Here is a 20,091-nt window from a genome sequence, read left to right on the forward strand (position 1 = left end):
CGGTTCACAAAGTCGAATCTGACGTCAAAGTCATGACCAAACCACTCTTTCAACGTGGGAGATCCGATCGATTGCACGGCAGCAACTTCTGGCCACGAATACCGGTTGAAATGCTGTATCCAGGTGAGCTGGATATCTCCGTTGGAAAACCCCGTTTCTGACCGCGTAAAAACGATACCCTCAGGCAGATCCAGATCAAGCCAATCGCTCGTTGGCCACTTTGTGAAGATACAGAAGGGCGGTAGCGACTGCCCAACAGCGTTGCCACCGCCTATCAACGTACAACTCTCACGGTTAGCCGGATCCGCGGTGCGTGGCTTTTCATGCCTCTTTTTCGTCACGACCAATACCGGTATCCGGCCATCTCTCACACCGATTCTAGTACCACATTCGTCAGCGTTCCAGGCCGCTGAAGCCGTGATCCCAAGCTCTACCGCATGAGCCGCCGTGCGGCGATACCAGGCCTCCACAAGATCGATCTGTTGCTCCCAACTAAGGCGAGTAATCTCGACGGGTTGTTGTTTGGTAAGTCGCAGTTCCGGGTGTTTTTTACGCCAACGGCCGTACCAGTTCATTTGAATTGGACCACAGGGCGGTATACGTGACTGACGCATCAGATTGGCCGCAGATATTACGTGTTGTGAGTCGGGATATGCACCAAGTTTATCAAGCTGCATGATATACGCAACGAGAGCTTGATCTTCAGCATCAGTCAACAATGAAGGCCGCCCGCTGCGCTTTATCGATATCTTAGGAATGCCATTGATCAGGAGATTACGAGCATGCCGCTGAGTACTCGAATACGGGTAACCGTTCCTTTTACAGAACGATCGTAGCGATTCTGGCTTGGATCTGCCCTCCCGCGCGGTATCCGCCCTACTGCGGTGAGTTTCGACATATTGGGCATACATGCGGGCTCCTAAGATAGCTGGAGATTCTGGGGACGTCATGATATAGGTATATTTGCGGTAAGTGCAATTGTGTTGTTATGGAACGGGATTACACTCGGCATAAGTTAAATTGTTAACGATTTTCTAGGTAAAAAACTGATGCGGGGTGGCCCACGGTTTTTTCGAAAATCAAGGTTTTGTAACCCCCTCTTTGAGGGGGCCCACAACGAACAGCCCCCAAGTAGTTATGGGTTTAAATTTGCGACATAAATCAGTGCTTATGGCTATATTTATTCTAGACACCCAAGCGACTATGTAGATACGAGCAGCCTGAACAGTCGGCAAAATTATTTACATACCTAGGTAATTAATACAATATCGGTCACCTCCGTCCACCAATGGCAAGAACGAAGCGCGGGCCACGCGTAGCAGGTTCATGCCTAGCAACCAAGTCATAGATGCCCCCCCCCCCCCACCTCTAAAAAAAACCCGCGATTAGCACCTGGGCAAAAAATAGCTCTGTCCACCATGGCAATCACGGATCGGACTTGGAGCTAAATGTAAACTCCGATTACGAACCTTCTTTGTTGATCAATACAGAGATAAAAATATTCGCCGGCTCCCTACCTATAGTACTTTGTCATGCTCTTAGAAAAACTCAGCGGTACCTTGGGGAACGGTAACCTTTGTTACCCGAGAGTGTGTGTGCCGTGTTCCATCGCGCCGGGCATCAAAACAAGCCTTTATTGGATCTAAGAGGGAGACCGATGGCACCTGCTACCTGCATGCAGGTGAAATTCGGTTTCTGCCACCCAGCCGTGTTAGGCATGTTCCGAACTCGAGGGGACAATTAATTTCTTTCCTCACTTGATCCAAGTTTCCAGCTGACCATATCATACCAACCACCACCACCACCACCATTAATTCAGCTCTTAATCGGCTGCATCTTGTGTCGTGTCCTGGCAAACTGTTCGCTGGCAATGCGCGCCCAAGTCAAGGAATGCCAGACCATTGTTCAATCTCGATCAGGCGAATGTCATCACCATTCCTGCGCCAGGTCCAGTGGGATAAATAGGTATTCTTTAAATACTCGTTTGATCCACTATTGCCACAAGGGTCCATCCTGTGGAAAGCGGCATTTTAGGCGGCTTCCGATCGATACAGTACTATCAATCCAACAAACCCCGTGCAATCAATAGGGTTGGAAGCCATGAGTGAAGGTAACAGGGAGACAAAGGGTTTCTGGGGCTTTCTCAAGTCCAAAACAAATCTTAACAAGGGCGACTATCGGGTAATTATTTCCCTGGAACAACCTGAATCATTCGCGTCTGTCATATGACAAGAGCTGACAGAGGGCCGAAAAGGACGACCGCAACTATGACCGGTCACGTGGAAGAGATGACTTCTACAGCCCCGACTCATATCATGAATCCAGTAGAAGTGTCGATGTTAAGGGGAAAGCTCCGGAGAGGCCATTTGCGCCACCTTCCCCGGTAGCAGGCCGCAGGCGGCGAGGACGAGGACCTCTGCACGACTGGCCGCCTTCGGGAGTCTTGAGCCACGAGGACCTGACCCTAGGCCACGCCCTAGACTTGGTTTCCAGAGGAGCCCCGGTATGGAACGGCCACAAGCGGCCCATCCAACATTTCCCCGAAGAATATTGTCATCTATATGCCACGACAACCCCTGGCAGCAACAGGAATAACAAAAAGAAGGGCAAGGACAACCGGCAAGATGCCAAGGACAGCGATGGCGCCAATCTCCACAACGCGATGGTGCAACTGATGACAATGTGCTTAATGCCGCCCGGCCCTGCGGCCAAGCCCTGGGACACGGTGGAACAGCGCCCGAGCTATGCCTTTCACTATGGTGTTCGTCCTGGCACCGTGACGCTCAACAGTTGGGTCTCTCGTGCCAGCCTTTTGCCGCCGCCAATCGCCCTGCGTGACTCGGGCGTGACGCCCCGTGACGCTGATCTCGAGACGATATTGAAGCGGCTCCAGGAGCTCGAACTCTACGGGCTCGAAGAAGATGACGAGAAGCTCATGTATAGGAATCTGTACCGAAAGTTTTTGCGAGATCCAGAAAAGGATACTAGACCCCACAGGACACTGGATCTGCAAATCACCGACTTGATAATGGTGCTCTCACGACCAGCGGGCGGCCCTGGAGGTTGGATCGACTACTCAGAACCCCGCAATCAGATTGCGACGAGATTTCTGTTTGATACCAGCGAGGGGAATCACGAAAACTATGTCCGATTCTTCCACCAGTTGCTTCTGAGCTGCGAGCTAGACCTTCGGATCAACGCTCGAAAACATATTGATGCAGCCCGCCATAAGCTCCTGGTACAGCTACCTCCTTCCATAAAGTGGAGCATAGCATTGTCGAGGCGTTGGCTGGACAACATGAGGATAGAGAAGTACGGCGAGACAGCTAAACAAGGTATGATTGATCGCCACTTTCTTCATGGGATCATGTTGCAATTTGCTAACCTGGAGCGATATCATTCCTATCCTTGAACGTGCAGTCGAAATTCGGTTCAGGCTCAAGAACAGGCAAATAAAAATGCTCAAGCGTTTTGCCCAGATGTTAAAGTAAGAGATGTCAATACGCAAGCCAAACCCATAACGGGTGTAACAGCTTCTAACGTTGATCTGCAGGTGGCCCAATCTCGCCGTTACAGTCGAGGAAATATACCAAGCCGACGATGACAACGCACTGGGCACCATCAGTTCTCACGCAATGGCTTTCTTCAGCGGTCTTGTTCTTCCAGGGGTGAGCTCTCTCCCACGCATGCGTCCGTCACAGTATGTGTGAGGTGTCTAGACGTGACAATCCTTGATGCTAATGACCAAACTTCAACAGCCTACGTTTCCATTCCTGATGATGAACTCGCTGGTAGATTTGGACCCCGACAAGGCAACGGATGACCTTGCTCTCTTAACTCACATACACCCATCCTGTGGGTTTCAATACCGCGGAGGCCAAACCTACTGGTCATCAGCTTCTATTGTGGGTAAGGTTCTGGCGCCAACGTGTATGGAAGTCGGTGGCTGGGTGGGCCCGGCACTGTCGACGACGGACTTGCCCCGTACACAAATTGCCCGGATTCGAACTCGGTTACCCAAGCCTACGCCTAACGGCAGCAATGCCTCGGTAGCAAGGACGGCCAGCCCAACCGACAAAAGGTTGATAACACCTGAGCAGGTCTTATCCATGAAAGAACGGTCAGATCCACTCGGGCCTCCATCGGACGTATATCCCGTCCGCGACTATGATCTGCCCCTGCCAAAGGGTGATTCATTGGGCAACGACGAGATCATCGATATTGTCCGGCTTGTCAAGCTGACACTTAAGCGGCTCGGTGGACCTCCGCCTGATAATAAGCCAGCCGGCGTAGCACAGTATGATGCAGGAGTACAGTTCGCCATCGACGGTGTCTCATGGCCGCTGCGGCTCAGCTTCGACGTTGACTTCATATATGCCCACCCATGTGAGCCAAACGGCGGACCTCACCCCTTATTCTTTGAATATGCCTATGTCAGTGTACCAGTCGACAGGGTCGTCGACGTCCACGACTGGGGCGGTCTGTACGGTGGAGGTCGGGACAGCTCAGCATCGTCGCTGAGTACTGCTGGAGGCGGGCCACGGCCGCCAAGACGTCCACCACCAGTGAAGCGAGACCCCAAGGAGTCAGACAAAGTGCTCGTGGTTGAAGCGTTTGGAGTGCCCGATAATGAGGTGTTGGCGCGCGCTTGGTGTGCGCATTGGGGCCTGAGTTCGGTGGTAGCGGACGTAAGAAAGACATGGTGAGTCTACTTCGACTGCTCTTTGACCTAAATATACGAATACTGACTCGTTATATCACTGCAGTATGGCCTGCGCCATCCGGACGGCTTATGCCGCGACAGTGACAGTTGTCATTTTGGTCGAAAACGTCAAGGGGTCAAGGGAGATTTTTAATGGTGATTAATGATACCCAGTTCAGCTTAGGTTTTCTGTATTAATATAATAATACATTTACACATTGGTAAAGTAAGCAGCACGCTGATATATTGTAGTATATAAACACATGGTGCTAGTAATGATGAAAGAAACGTCAAAAAAAGCAGAAATGGAGGAGAAAAAAAAAAAAAAAAAAAAAAGCTCCTCGTTTAATGGACTGCAATCACCTATGGCGAGCGAGCTGAAATGGACCACCAACGTAAAAGCACCCCTGAATCGCAGCGGGGAAGAGACGCAAGGGTTCCGCCGTTTTGGCCTTCACCGCTTAAAAGTTGCGCGTGGGTGCCCGCGGCAGAATTCCAATTTTCCCGCGCGTGGGCGACGGGTCTTCAGAGAAAGGACCCCCGACCGCCTCTAGCAATACCAACCTGCATCTAGAACTAGCAAGCTTTTGAAATTTCGACATAACAGAAAAAAAAAATAGGCATTGGAAACCCATACAAAAAAATGGCAGCAGCTGTATCAAAGAAGGGCAGAGGTAAATTCTCTCACTGAACCGTTCCCGGTCTTTTGTTTCTATGCATTTTTTTCCTTTTCTTTTTTATTTTCTATTCCATGAAGGCGCAACGATGCTAACTTTCCCCCCTCCGCAAAACCAGCCACCCGCGCAAAGCCTGCAGCGCAGGCGGCCGACTCCCCCAAGGCCGCCGTAGAGTCGCCGCAGCCGGCCAAGCGCAAGGCCGAGTCTGAGGCGTCGCCGGTCGTGACCAAGAAGGCCAAGGCTGAGAAGAACAAGAAGGCCGTTGCCGCTGCCACCACCACCAGCAGCGACAAGGAGAAGACAGCACAGAAGAAGTCGGCAACTACGCCGACAAAAGCCAGCAGCACAAAGGCTGTGAAAAAGGCAGAGAAGGAGGAGGTCGTCGCCGAGGAGGAGATCGCCCTGGACGACGACAACGACTCGGAGGAGGAGCGCGAGGATCAGGCTCTCGTCACCAAGCTGGGCTTTGAGGTTTCAGACGATGAAGAGGAAGGCGGCGACTACACCGCGGGCACCGACGTCGGAAAGGTGCCCAAGGTGTCTACCAAGGTCAAGAAGAGCGCCCAGGCTGGATCCAGCGACGGCCCGCGCGTTATATACATCGGCCACATTCCCTACGGTTTCTTTGAGCACGAGATAAGACAGGTATGTATATGCTAAGCGCCTCACGTGTTGCGCTTTCTTTTTCTGTTTCTCGTTCATATCAAAGCTAACATAAACTGACACTTTCCCCCCCAAAAAATAGTACCTCTCCCAATTCGGCACAATAACCAACCTCCGCCTCTCCCGCAACAAGAAGACTGGCGCGAGCAAAGGGTACGCCTTTGTCGAGTTCCAGGACGCCAGCACGGCCGCCATTGTGGCCAAGACCATGGACGCGTACCTGCTGTTTGGCCGCATTCTCAAGGTAAAGCTCGTGCCGCGCGAGAGCCAGCACGACAACCTGTTCAAGGGTGCCAACCGCCGCTTCAAAAAGGTCCCCTGGACCAAGATGGCCGGCAAGGAGCTCGAGAAGCCCAAGGGCGAGGCCAGGTGGGGGAAGGCCGTCGAGAAGGAGAACAGGAGGCGCTCCGGCAGGCTCGAGAAGCTCAGGGAGCTGATGGGGTACGAGTTCGAGGCCCCCGCCGTCAAGCCCGCCGTCGCCGCCATCGAGGCCAAGAAGACGGCCGAGATCGAGGCGCCCAAGGAAGTGGAGGAGAAGCCAAAGGCCATCGAGGCCCCGCCCGCTGCTGAGAAGGAGTCCGTCGTCGAGGCGGCCAACAGCCCAGCTGCGAAGCCTGCCAAGACGACCAAGGCAAAGAAGGGGAGGAAGGCTAAGTCTTGAGCTTGTAGCCGTTTGTTTTGATTGCATCGAGTACAAGCCAAAAAAAGAGACATGGTTATGACTACTGGCTAGCCCTAATGAATGAAAAACGCGCACGCTGAACTTTTTACTGCACTGACACATTTTTTAACAATTTTGGAATTTTGACGTAGTGACATGACAAAATGAATGTATATACTTTTGTTAACCTATATGGGATTTTCACAGTCCCAGCGTTACAGTTTGACCATGTATACAGCCCTTGGTATCTCCCGTTATTTTGTTACAAGTACAACGTGGATGGAATTCAATGACCGCCGCTCTGACCAAATGCCCTCTCTGTTCAAGGATGTGCATGCTTACGTCTCGGTGTGTATGTGTATTAAGGAAAGCAGCCGTTGTTCCCGGCCAGTGAATGAATGCCGTATAGTCACCTGATATTCCTCTCAGCGAAGCTCGTCGTTAGCATACGTACTGTTGATCGAGCTGGCAACGCCGCCGTTGGATCCAGCAAGATCGTCCCACCTCTCCAGCGCGGCTCGGTACTATATAGCAGTGAGGACCAAATTAGCGACAGCACAAAAGCGTAAATCATGAGGTGGTCATCCCTATAGGGAGACTTGGAAGACAAGGGCCAATGAAATCTTACCGCGAACACAAAGTTCAAAACCAACGCCACCACAAGCCCCAAGCTGACTGTGAGCGGACCGAAAATGTTATCAAAGTCCTGACCACTCCTGGCCACGATCATCTGCCTGCGAGACTGGAAGGTATAGTATCCCCACCCGGCCGCGAACGCGGCCATACCAAGGTACGCGATGCCAATAACTTGGGCTACCAAGTGGGCCTCTTCTGCCGAGTGCTTCTTGCTTCTGCCCGCTGCCGCCGTGTACAAACCCACAGCAAGCGATCCAAGGAGCACCGCGATGTGCTGCCATTTGAGGAACGTACGTTCGTTGGCCAGCCAGACCTTTGCCTCAACCTTCAGGGGCCCGTCGTTCTTGATCCATTCCTTGGGTTCCACGACGCCCTCTGGAAGCTGTGAAAGAGATCCACCGGCCTCGCGTTCGCGCTTAGCGCGGGCATACCTGGTCATTGAGAAACCAGGCAGCACCGAAGAAAGAGTGCCGTAGCCCTTCTGGGACTCTTCAACGGCCGTAGCGTCGTCGTCTGCAGAGCCTTGTCGGTCTCTGGTCTCCTCTGGGCCCGGGTAGGAGCGAGGGTGAGAAGCTGAGGACTGTGGGTTGATTCCCGCATCGGCCGAAGCACGCTCTGAAAGATATGACCTGCCGCCCTTGGGCGAGCTTCTTGGCTTGAACGAGCCGACCTTGGCGCCCAAAAAGCTTCCAACTACCATTTCGTCCTCTGCACGTTCCATTCTCCTCTGCTCCTCCTCCCGGAACGCTGTGTGAGGGTCCTTGCGAATGTCCGTCTCCAGGTCACTAAGCCAGAAAGGAAGCGCGTTGACGTAGTCGTCAAACAGGCTGGCCACACCGTGTGCAAACTTGGAAAAGCGCGGCACGGGGTGTACCAGGTGCGATGCCATGAGGTCCTCGATCCAGGCGGGCCGACGGCGGGTGTTATCCTCCTTCAGCTTAATTTCGAGTACCGCATAGGGGAATCTCGAGATCTCGCTCGGGTTAATATCCTTGAAAGGATAAGTGACACTTCGATTATCAATATCCCTGCGGTGCCAGTCGTCCGGGTCACGACAAGGGTGTCGCTTGTCTAAAACATCCTCACGCACAAACACGAGCTCCGTGTCGATCGAGATGCGCACGCGGTCATCGGCGGGTTTCTGGAACGCTGTGCGGACATAGTTTGCCCGGAGAAGGGGTTGGAGATTGTTTTCAAGCACAAACTCTTGGATTGTGTTGGCGGTGGACTTGAAATCGTCGATTTCTTGTTGCGACCGCCCTTGTCGCTCCATTTTTTGTATCGTCTTCTCCATCTTGTACTCGCCATCTAGGAACGACTTGATGTACTTTTCCTTGACCACGAGCCTCCTCTCCTCACTGCTCCCGCTCGAGTTCACCATCTTTTGCTCCAGGAACACATCTGGCTTTGTCGACAGCAGACCGTACCACCTGAGGCGCAGAGAGGCTGCTTCGTCCTTCTGCTCCACCTTTTTCAAATACAGGTCGAATTTGGAGTTGTCAAAGTAAAGTGAAGACTGCCTGGGGTCATCAGAGCTGTCCACCTCTTTGGAGGACTGCTGGCTGTAAACCAAAGATGGCAACCGCCTCAGGATATATGTCTTGACCTCAAGGAGGTTGTCGGGATGCACCCAGACTAACCGAAGCAGCAAATGTCAGTCCTTGTACCACACGTTTGGAGATGTATTTATTTCCAGGTGCCCAAGACATCTCAACTTACACTTGTGAGCCGTATACCTCTCGCCATCCAGAGTCTCAGGCTGGATCTCCTGGAGGTCCAATGGGAGAGGGACGTCGCCAGCACCCTCCTCGAGGTGCTCCCTGACTGCAAAGTACATGAGCGAAAGCTTGCGCAGCAGAGGCGCATATCCAACCTCCGAGTTGAACGGAGTTATCGCCAAGCGAGCCTGCATCATGGGCCGGATGCGGTAGCGGCCGCCACGCTTGCGGTCGTGCTTCTTCACGATCTTGAGGAAGCCCGTGTAGTTGAGAGCGCTGTACGACTTGAGCGCCCGGATGTCGTTGGTGATGCGGTCCAACTCAGTCTCGAGCTCGCGGATCTTGTTCTTATCAACCGCGGGCGTCTTCTCCTTTTCCTTGCCCTTGCCGTTGCCTGCAAACTCGGACTCGTCGTTTTTGCTGCCCACCTCGCCCAGCTCCGTCGGAGTCAGTTGCTTCATCTTGTCAAAGGCGGCATCGACGCGATCTCGTATCTGGGTAAAAGTTTCCTCGTGGAACCTGGCAACCTTTTCGAGCTGGTTGTTCAGGAGCTCGTCGCCGAAGCGGCGCTCGTCCTCTTCGGTCCATGGCTGGTCATCCTCGTCCGAATTGTCCTCGCGCAGGATTGACTTGAGTTTCGCGTAGTCGATATACTTGTCCTTCCATGGCTGGTGGATTGACTGGCGGAGCGTCTTACCGAACCGCATGACGTCGGCCTGGAGGAGTCGATGCTATGGTGATATTTGCAGGAGACGCCGTTCGATAATACCGGCAGAATTTGGGTACGTCCGATAAACAATCAATGCTAGGCCACCATGTGTGCGGAAAAACGGCCTTGGGCAATTCAATTGAATAAGTCTAGACTCAGTAGCAAAAAAAAAAAAAAAAAAAAAAAAGAAGAAAAAAGAAGAATTCTCCGTAATCTTACAGGCTGTTGAAACCACAAGACAGAATCAAGCTTCGTCAAGCTAGGTCTGCTTAGGTACGCTGTTTAGACGGCGTGGAAGAAGCTGGCGCAAGGCAAACCTCCACACGTGCCTGCTTCATCCAAGCTCTGATCGCGTGCCCCGCTTCTACCTACTCGGGCAAACATCCTGGTCCTACGCAACGGGCAGCTCCGTCGCAATTGCCCTATCAGGGGCAAAGAGCATAACACGTGCCAAGGATCCCGGCCAGTCGGCAAGCATCACGTGGGTCCCGGACCGTCACCACTGTGTCGAAAAGTGGGCAGGCAAGCTAGCTCGACAGCTATGAAATAAATTCAACTGTTTGGATCTCGGTCTGGACTCTGGTTTGATACTTGCATTTCTGAGATGCTGTGGGTAATGGCGGTTCAAGCGGATGCATGGCCAACGAGTGGCAAGAGAAACATAAAAGAATAACACAGTACGAGCGATATTAATTTATAAGCTCCCAACAATGTCAAAGAATTTGAAAGTTTTTTTTTTTTTTTTTTTAAAAAAAAAAAAAGAGATTAGAAAGTGGCTGTTTCAAACAAGAGCAGAAGGACAAATGTTGAACAGCATATTACGGAGTAATTGGTAGGTACAGGGCATAGAATAGGGAGGCGAAAACCCCCCACCATTTAGTCTATTCTAGATCGAGTGATTCCAACTTTGCAGTCTCTGCAAAGAAATATTTGCGACCCAGAAAAAAACACCCACGTTTATTCCTCATGTGAGCTGTCCTTGATAAGTACCTAGACATTATGCTCTGTTTTAGTCAGAGTGAGCATTTTTAAACCCATGCACGTTATGGTCTGTAACTCCACATAGGGCATAGGATAGAGCTAGAGGTAGGATATGAGCCCGGCAACGACGGAAAGGGCAAGGGCAACAGGGGTCAAGGGAAGATGAGATCAGAGAGGAAAGGAGAGTGCTATACCGAAGACTCGATCAGACAAGAGATTATAAACAAAGGATCAGTACCAAGTCCGAATTAGATTTTCTGGGCCAGGAATTTAGTCACAAAATAATGTTCATACTTGATATCCAAACTTTTAAATAAATAGAAAAGCACAAAGCATTAGACGATTATGCAACCAACACCAACCATAACAGCGTCGTGGTACAGCTATAACCTAAGAAACAACGTCGCCTCAACATTTTGGCCCACGCCATGCTATGACTCGTCCTGAAAAGCGCGCTTCCTTTGGTATCATCGAGACAAAAGTGTGCAATAACCCATGTGAAACATTGAAAAGTATAAATAAAGAGAGAAAAGGCACCTCAAGGTACACATTTAGGCCGCGACAGGTGCAACAGGCTTAACAGCGCTGAAAATCTCTTGCGCTGTGCGCTTGACAATACCGCCAGTAACAGGCAGACTGGTGTACTTTTCCAAGTACAGATCAATCTCGCGGGCGGCTTGTCTGCCCTCGTTGATACCCCTATTGAAGCCAATATTGTTAGTGATGGTGCTTCAAAAAGATATCAGTCAGTTCCAATGGAAAGGACTTACCAAACAATCAAGGACTGGCCTCTGCGGCAGTCACCAGCAGCGAAAACGCCCTCCATATTGGTCGCGTACTTGCCCGGCGCCGTTTTGACGTTCTTGCGAGCATCCTTCTCGATGTCGTCGCCTAGGACACGAGCCTCAGGTCCCAGGAAACCCATAGAAAGAAGAACAAGGTCGGCAGGGAAGAATTGTTGCGATCCCTCAACCTTCTTCATATCCCAGCCACCACTGGCTGACTTGGTCCACTCCACACGGACAGTGTTGATACCCTTGACCTTGCCGGAGCCGTCATCAACGAACTCCTCGGACATGATGCAGTACTCACGAGGGTCCTTGCCCATGTGCTGCCGCACCTCCGAGTGGCCATAGTCGACACGGTAGATGCGAGGCCACTGCGGCCAGGGGTTGTCATTAGCCCGCTCAGGGGGTGGCTGCGGGAGCAGCTCAAAGTTGATGACAGACTTGGCGCCGTGACGGACAGAGGTACCGATGCAGTCGTTGCCGGTGTCACCACCGCCGATGACAACCACGTTCTTGTCCTTGGCCGAGATGTAAGAGCCATCAGCCAGCTCCGAGTCGAGCAGCGACTTAGTGTTCTTGTGGAGGAACTCCATAGCAAAGTGGACGCCCTCAAGGTTGCGACCCTTGATAGGAAGGTCACGGGCAACTGTGGCACCAGTGCAGATAACCACAGCGTCGTGAGTGGCCTTCAGGGATGACAGAGTCACGTCACCGTTGCCAACATCAACACCGGTCTTGAACTGGATGCCCTCGGCGGCCATGAAGTTGGTTCGCCTCTCAACAATGCGCTTGTCCAGCTTCATGTTGGGAATACCGTACATGAGCAGACCACCAAGACGATCAGAGCGTTCGTAAACAGTTACAAGGTGACCCGCCTTGTTCAGCTGATCGGCTGCAGCAAGACCAGCAGGACCAGAACCAATAATGGCAACCGTCTTGCCAGTGCGGACCTTGGGGGGCTGCGGTACCATCCAGCCCTTCTCAAAACCGCGGTCGATTATAGCACATTCGATTGACTTGATGCCAACAGCGTCCTCGTTGATTCCCAGTACACAAGCTCCCTCGCACGGTGCGGGACACACGCGGCCTGTGAACTCGGGGAAATTGTTCGTCATCAACAGACGGTTGAGAGCATCGCGCCATTGACCCTAAGAATTGTCAAAAATTAGCAAATAAGTCATTTGGAGCATTTTTGATGCAAAGACACCTACTGAAAAGACCAATTCGTTCCACTTAGGGATGATGTTCGAGATCGGGCAGCCTGAATCGGACTGGCAGAAAGGAACACCACAGTCCATACAGCGGGCAGTCTGGTACTTGAGCTGATCCTCGTCAAGGCGGTTCGAAATCTCAGCCCAGTCCTTAGTACGGGTCTTGGAACTGCGGTATTTCTCGTTCTGGCGGTGGTACTTCATAAAACCCTTGGTCTTGTCAAGCTTGAGAGCCTTTTTCTTGTCTGCAGCGGCATCTCCAATGGTCTCCTCGATATCCTGGAGCTTGGCTGCCTTCTCTTCCTTCTTATGCTGGTGGCTAGGCAGTACAGGAAGGCTGTATTCGGCTCGCTTGGCCTCAGCTGCCTTTGCAGCCTCCTCTTGAAGCACACGCTTGTAGTCGACAGGCAGCACCTTGATAAAGCGTGGCAGGGCGCGGTTGAAGTCAACCAGGATGCGGGCGGCCAGCTCTGAGCCAGTGTAGTGGTGGTGATCCTCGATAAGACCACGAACGTACGCAATCTCCTCTGGATCTTCGAGGCCAGATGCCTCAACCATCTCCATGTTGAGCTTGGACATGAAGTCGTGGTGAATGTCAAGGATGTAGGCGATACCGCCTGACATACCGGCAGCAAAGTTGCGACCAGTGCTGCCCAGGACAACCACGCGACCACCAGTCATGTACTCACAACCGTGGTCACCTACACCCTCGACGACCGCAGTGGCACCCGAGTTGCGCACAGCAAAGCGCTCGGCGGCCACACCGCGGAAGAAGCAGCTACCGCTGGTTGCTCCATACAGACAGGTGTTGCCGATGAGGACGTTCTCCTCGGCCTTGAAAACGGCCGAACGGGGTGGGTAAATCACCAGGCGACCGCCGGAAAGACCCTTGCCGACATAGTCGTTGGCATCACCCTCAAGCTCCAATGTGACACCTGGTGCAAGGAAGGCACCGAATGACTGACCAGCTGACCCCTTGATGTTGACATGGACAGTGTCCATAGGGAGACCGGCCTCACCATACTTCTTGGAGATCTGGTAAGACAGCGAGGTACCCAAAGCTCGATCCGTGTTGACCACGTCACACTCGATGCGAGAGGGCAGGCCCTTGTCCAGAGTAAGCTCAGCCTCTGATATAAGCTTGTTGTCCATTCTCACGTAAAGACGGTGGTCTTGCTTGCGAACGTTGAACGTGGCCACACCAGGACGGAGCTTGTGGGCAGGCGTGAGAATCAGGGACAGGTCAATGTTCTCAGTCTTATTGGTGCGTAGATCGTCTCGGACTTTCAGCATCTCGGCGTGACCAACCATCTCGTTGATAGTGCGGAATCCCAGCTTGGCCATGATGGCACGGAGCTCGTTGGCAATGTAGTAGAAGAAGTTGATTACATGCTCAGGGGTACCCTTGAACTTCTTCCGCAGCTCCGGATCTTGAGTAGCAATTCCCACGGGGCATGTGTTGACTAAATAAATAATATATATTAGCATAGGATAGGGTAGGAGGATACCGGGAAAGGATATCGGGAAATGATAGTAGGAAATGATATAATGGAGGATAGAATGACGGCAGGAGAGCGACTATGGGAAGGATAGGAGGTGACCTACGGTGACATTTCCTCATCATAATGCAGCCCATAGCGATCAGAGGAGTCGTGGCAAAACCCCACTCCTCTGCTCCGAGCAGACAGGCAATGGCAACATCACGCCCAGTGCGCAGCTGACCATCGGTCTGAACAACGACACGACCACGCAGATCGTTGAGAACAAGAGTCTGGTGAGTCTCTGCCAGACCCAGCTCCCAGGGGAGACCAGCATACTTGATGCCAGTCCAGCGCGAGGCACCGGTGCCTCCATCATGACCCGAAATCAGAATGTGGTCGGCCTTGGCCTTAGCAACTCCAGAGGCGACGATACCAACACCAGTCTCGGACACAAGCTTGACTGAGACGCGAGAGCGGGGGCTGGAGCACTTCAAATCGTAGATAAGCTGCTTCAGATCCTCGATACTGTAGATGTCGTGATGGGGAGGAGGCGAGATAAGTCCCACACCAGGTGTGGAGTGACGCGTGCGCGCGATGGATTTGGATACCTTATGGCCGGGAAGCTCACCACCCTCACCAGGCTTGGCGCCCTGGGCCATCTTGATCTGCAGCTCATCGGAATCAGCCAGGTATGCTGAAGTGACACCAAAGCGTCCACTGGCAACTTGCTTGATCGCAGAGCGCATCGTGTCGCCATTAGGCATACGCTGAGAGCGTTCGGGGTCTTCACCGCCCTCTCCAGTATTCGACTTGCCACCCAAGCGGTTCATGGCAACGGCCAATGTCGAGTGCGACTCCATAGAGATGGAGCCGTAAGACATAGCACCGGTGCAGAAGCGGCGCACAATCTCGGTCCAGGGCTCGACCTGGTCAATGGGAACAGGGGTAGCCTCCTCAAAACTGAAGTCAAGCATACCACGGAGCGTGCAAGCCTTGATCTGCTCATACTCGGAGCGAGAGTAGGCCTCGTATGACTTGTCATTCTTGGTACGAACCGCGTCCTGAATGTTGGCGATCGAAGTAGGGTCGTTGATGTGAGGCTCTCCACCATCACGCCAGTGGTACTCGCCTGACTCTGGAAGACCAGGAACAGCGACAGTGTGGCGCGAGGGGAATCCACGCTCGTGGAAGCGGAAAGCATCCTCGGCAATTGTCTCAAAGGTTACACCCTTGATACGCGAGGCCGTACCCCTGAAGCAGCGTTCGACCACGCTGTCATCAACACCGAGAGCCTCAAAGATCTGAGCGCCCTTGTAGCTGGCCAAGGTTGAAATTCCCATCTTGCTCATGACCTTGAGGATACCACCATCACAAGAGTGCTTGTAGTTGTAGATGAGCATGTCGTCGGTGAGCTGCTTCTTGATGAGCTTTTCGCGGTTGAGCTTGAGAATGCACTCCATAGCCAAGTAGGGGTTGACGGCGTCAGCACCATATCCAAGAAGCACACACATGTGGTGGACCTCACGAGCCTCTGCAGTCTCAACGACAAGTGCAGCCATAGAACGCCACTTGTTGCTAACAAGATGGTGGTGGACCATGCCGGAAGCCAACAGAGCAGAAACAGCAACCCGATCGGCCGAGGTATTGCGGTCAGAAAGCACAATCACGCGGTTTCGCTTCTCGATAGCATCGGTGGTCTCGTTGCAGATATAGTCAAGGTGCCTCATGTATCCCTCAACACCTTCCTTCTTGGGGAAGGTGATGTCGATGACCTTGACTGTCCACTCAGGATGCAGCTTGGGCATGTTTTTGATAGCATTGAACTCTGGGATCGAGAGGATGGGGCTTGGGAGCAGAAGTCTTCCGCATTGCGAAGCATCCATCTCAAGGAGGTTACCCTGTGGGCCCACGTAGCACTCGAGAGACATGACGACGGACTCTCGGATGGGATCAATGGGCGGGTTGGTGACCTGGGCGAAGAGCTGTCTGAAATACTCGTAGAGAAGGTGAGGTGCCTGGGAGAGACAGGCAAGCGGTGAGTCGTTGCCCATGGAGCCCAATGCTTCCTTCTCATCTTGTGCCATCGGAGCAAGCAGCAAGCTGACCTGCTCAAAAGTGTATCCAAAAGCATGCAGGAGAGGATCCTCCTGAAGAGCTGTGGCGTCGGGCTTGGCCTCGAGTTGGACAGTCTTGTCCTGTGCAACGGACTCGACGAGGGTTGGGAGGCTGATGAGCTCCTTATCCAGCCAAGAGCGGAAGTCCTGGCGACTCGAAACAGCAGCCTTGAGCTCGCTGTCATCGATGATGCGACCTGCAACAGTGTCTACCAAGAGCATCTTTCCAGGCTGGAGACGGCCTTTCTGAATGACACGTTCGGGGTCGACAGGAATAGTGCCGACCTCTGAAGCGCAGATGATGCGGTCGTCGTCCATAACGTAGAAACGGCAAGGCCTCAGTCCATTACGGTCCAGGTTGGCACCACAGAAACGACCATCAGCGAAGGTGAAAAGGGCAGGACCGTCCCAGGCCTCCATTTGACAAGCAGCCCATTCGTAAAAGGCGGCCTTCTTGGGGTCCATGTGGTCGTTGCCCTGCCATGCCTCAGGGACCATCAGCATGACGGCCTCTGGGAGAGACAGCACACCGTTAATGGTGAGCAGCTCGAGCACGTTGTCAAAAGCGGCAGAGTCCGAACCGCCATCCTCAACAATGGGGTAAAGCAGCTCAAGTTCGTCGCCAAAGATGTCAGATTGCATGACACCCTCACGAGCACGCATCCAGTTCTTGTTTCCGCGCAGAGTGTTGATCTCGCCTATGGGGCTCCCAAACAATACGTTAGACACTACTGGCTATGCATCACGTCTGGATCCGCACAATCAAAGACTTACCGTTGTGAGCAGCCCAGCGAAGAGGCTGTGCACGATCCCAAGAGGGAAAAGTGTTGGTAGAGAAGCGTGAGTGGACAAGGGCAAAGTGCGCCTCGTAATCCGCATTGACCAAATCATGATAATACTCATAGACTTGCACAGGTGCTAGCTGACCCTTGTAGACTATGTTCTTGTTCGACAGCGAACAGAGGTAAAACCAGTTCTGAAGCCCAATGGTGTGCGTGGCCCGCTTTCGCAGAACGTACAACTGCCTCTCAAACAGTCTCTCATCGAATTTCTCGGGATCAGTCGTCTCGGGGGCATTTCCGGCACCATAGGCTGAGGTGAGAACAACAAAAGGCTGCATGATGATGGGCTCTCGGGACTTGGCAGCAGGGCCAAGAAGAGTAGAGTCGACGGGAGGCTCTCGCCATCCCAAAACACGGAGTCCAAGAGACTCGGCAATGTCTTCCAATTGCCGCTTGGACTCGTGAAGCGTCTCTTGATCGGGCTTAAAAAACAGGTTACCAACAGCATACTGGCCCAGAGGGGGCAGCTTGATGTCCACCTCGCGCTCAAAGTTCTTGATGAAAAACTTGTGCGGAATAGAGGTCATAACGCCAGCACCATCGCCATCCCTTGCGTCGGAACCAACAGCACCTCTATGGGTCATGTTACACAGCAGGTTGCGTGCTGTAGGTTATGAGTTAGCAACATTGCCGAGCCGATCTAGCATGACATGGGATTGGGACGAGGAGGCCTACCATCGCTGACGATTTTGTGGCTTGGCTTGCCCTTGATGTGGCTTTAAGTGCTGTCTGTCAGTCATCATTCAATCAATAATTGGGCTCCCGGCAATTCTTACCAAGCAAAGCCTACACCACAAGCATCTTTTTCCAAATCAGGATCATAGAGACCCCTGTGAATCAAGTCAGCATTTTACCACAGAAGAAAGACCACCCAAATTCTGAAAGCCAACACTGGGAATACGAACTGTTTCACGGGAAGAGCTCCCGCCCAGGAGGAGTTATTCTCCGTCTGATATTCATAAGGATGATATTCATTGCTTTCAGCCTCGATGTGCGTCTGTCGATCGTCAAAATCCGCCGTCAGGCCCATGCTAGGCAAGCTTGCGTAAGTTACCGAGACCGCGGTGATTTTATTGTTTCGAGGGTATCAGGTATCTGGTATTTGTGTAATAGCAAATGCTGCAAAGCTTATTAGCTTGAGTCGGGATTTGAGACGCCTGGTAAAACAAATGGACAATGCTCTTTGTAGCAAGAGCCGGTTGGCTTGCTAATAAAATGGGGGTGGGGGGACAAAGTGACAAATGTTGGAAGGAACAAAAAGTGGGCGAATTGGGAACAAACGAAGCGACGGACAGCCCAGAATATCCATCAATGCCTATAAGTCTTCAGACCCGCTTACTGCGGGGTGACACCAGGAACAAACAGACTTTAGCTGGCACGCAACGTTTGACTAGTAGCGGGAGGGGCTCTTGGGAAGCCAGGGAGCCTTTGGACTGACTCTTTGTTTCTGGATTTTGGGATGGGGAGGAAATCTGCGGCTAAGGGAGAAAGGGAGAGCTTAATCAGGCACTGCCTAACTTTGGCTATACATTTATGAGTGAAAGCTCCGGGATTGATAGACAAGGCTCTCGGGCGAATACCAAACGAAACCATCCCGAGTTCCCTTCACAAGGGTCGTGTGTCTAGGCTCTTGCAACTAGCAAAACCATTAAAGTGAAGAAAAGTCCCGCGCGTTCGGTAGGATATGGAATGTAAAAGTGGGTAGAGTAGGCTTCGCGATTGTGATTTGTGAGCTTTAATAGGCGGCTAGCAAATCTGCAGGGTCGATCGCCGCCACCAAGCCGCCCACTGCTCGCACTCCTTTTGCTTTAGGCGCGCAGTCTGTGCACTAGCACAACTCTAGCAGAATGTTCGGTTATCTTGGGCTATGCGTAGGTGTAATAAGTCGGGAGACAAGGGTTCGATTGTGGTGGGTGGCTGGAATTCTTTGAACCACTGGGGTCGACTATGGCGGGGTTGACAGAACCAGCTAACAGAGTTTTATGCGCTGCTTTTGAGTTCGCGCCCAACTTCAGACTGGTTTCCGTCGCGCTCTCAACCGATATAGGACCACACTTTGGACGAGACCAGCACAACCATCTGCGAGCAAAATTCACAGGCGTCGGTTGGATTCGTATATCTCGAGGGCACTAGAATATCGTGTATCCAGAAGTCTTCTATGATCTTTTTTTGCGTTGACCATGACGTCGGTTTCAAACGGATGTGCAGCTGCCATGCTACTCTACCTGCGTAGAAGCTCCACTTCGGCGCATGCTTGTGAATGAAAATATTATCATTGGGCCAGGAAAACACGAGGCTCCCTGCACACTAGTACAGCCAGCCCAGCGATCCTGGTATAGGCGCGTGGGTTGAAAGATAAGGTACGGAGTATGTCTACCTGGGCGGACATGCTATCGGCCGACTGCTCGACAGCAAGTGTGGCGTTTAATCCAACTTACCAAGATCAGAGAGAGACAAGTCCGCTCGATGGTATTGTTGGTGATGATGGTAATCAAAGTCGGCTCTGCTTCCGCCGTCCCAACCAACGGCGTGCAGTGTACCCTGGCGAAGTAGTCGGGTTGTGTTAAAGTGAAGAGCCTAGGGGCTCAAGTCGGGTCTCTGTGTAGAGCGTGTCGAACCAGTATTGAGGTCTCGCGAGACAGGGTCGGTCCGTCAGGTATCAAAAGAGGTGTGTGTGGTAGGAAAAAGTGAACCCTAACTTCGCGCGAGGAAGGGCGAGGGGGTTTCTCTTTATTTACCTGAGAAAGCGACGGAGGTTCACTACTATGGAGTTTCCTCTGCAGGATCCGGAAATCGGACGGTGGGAACCTGGGAGTACAAGGGCAGGGTCCAGGGTTAGATCAATTAACAGGGGTGCAAAGAAAAAAAAGAAAAAGAAAAAACCGCTCCAGAGTTGACGTAGGTCACA

The 20,091-nt window shown here is 52.4% G+C and overlaps 4 protein-coding genes across 4 annotated transcripts; 2 read left to right on the forward strand and 2 right to left on the reverse strand.

Annotated features, from left to right (window-relative positions):
* Positions 1-1,386: 1,386 nt before the first annotated feature.
* On the forward strand, positions 1,387-4,927 carry MGG_12369 (uncharacterized protein). The gene is made up of 6 exons (XM_003715341.1): positions 1,387-2,181; positions 2,255-3,335; positions 3,421-3,487; positions 3,554-3,668; positions 3,759-4,702; positions 4,767-4,927. The coding sequence occupies exons 1-6, from the start codon at positions 2,101-2,103 to the stop codon at positions 4,864-4,866; spliced, it is 2,388 nt and encodes a 795-aa protein (XP_003715389.1). The 5' UTR covers positions 1,387-2,100; the 3' UTR covers positions 4,867-4,927.
* Positions 4,928-5,271: 344 nt separating this feature from the next.
* On the forward strand, positions 5,272-7,009 carry MGG_12370 (MKI67 FHA domain-interacting nucleolar phosphoprotein). The gene is made up of 3 exons (XM_003715342.1): positions 5,272-5,376; positions 5,498-6,024; positions 6,125-7,009. The coding sequence occupies exons 1-3, from the start codon at positions 5,346-5,348 to the stop codon at positions 6,701-6,703; spliced, it is 1,137 nt and encodes a 378-aa protein (XP_003715390.1). The 5' UTR covers positions 5,272-5,345; the 3' UTR covers positions 6,704-7,009.
* On the reverse strand, positions 6,816-10,045 carry MGG_12371 (vacuolar transporter chaperone 2). Its single transcript, XM_003715343.1, has 3 exons — positions 9,059-10,045; positions 7,332-8,974; positions 6,816-7,227 (listed from the first exon to the last, which is right to left on the reverse strand). Exons 1-3 carry the CDS (start codon positions 9,762-9,764, stop codon positions 7,129-7,131), a joined length of 2,448 nt encoding a protein of 815 aa, XP_003715391.1. The 5' UTR covers positions 9,765-10,045; the 3' UTR covers positions 6,816-7,128.
* Positions 10,046-10,975: 930 nt separating this feature from the next.
* Positions 10,976-19,887, reverse strand: MGG_07187 (glutamate synthase). The gene is made up of 9 exons (XM_003715344.1): positions 19,622-19,887; positions 18,089-18,302; positions 17,960-18,013; positions 17,859-17,899; positions 17,116-17,787; positions 14,352-17,039; positions 12,747-14,209; positions 11,518-12,683; positions 10,976-11,446 (listed from the first exon to the last, which is right to left on the reverse strand). Exons 2-9 carry the CDS (start codon positions 18,211-18,213, stop codon positions 11,299-11,301), a joined length of 6,357 nt encoding a protein of 2,118 aa, XP_003715392.1. The 5' UTR covers positions 18,214-18,302; positions 19,622-19,887; the 3' UTR covers positions 10,976-11,298.
* Positions 19,888-20,091: the final 204 nt, after the last annotated feature.

Source organism: Pyricularia oryzae, chromosome 2 (assembly GCF_000002495.2).
Source record: "Pyricularia oryzae 70-15 chromosome 2, whole genome shotgun sequence".
NCBI classification, from domain to species: Eukaryota; Fungi; Ascomycota; class Sordariomycetes; order Magnaporthales; family Pyriculariaceae; genus Pyricularia; species Pyricularia oryzae.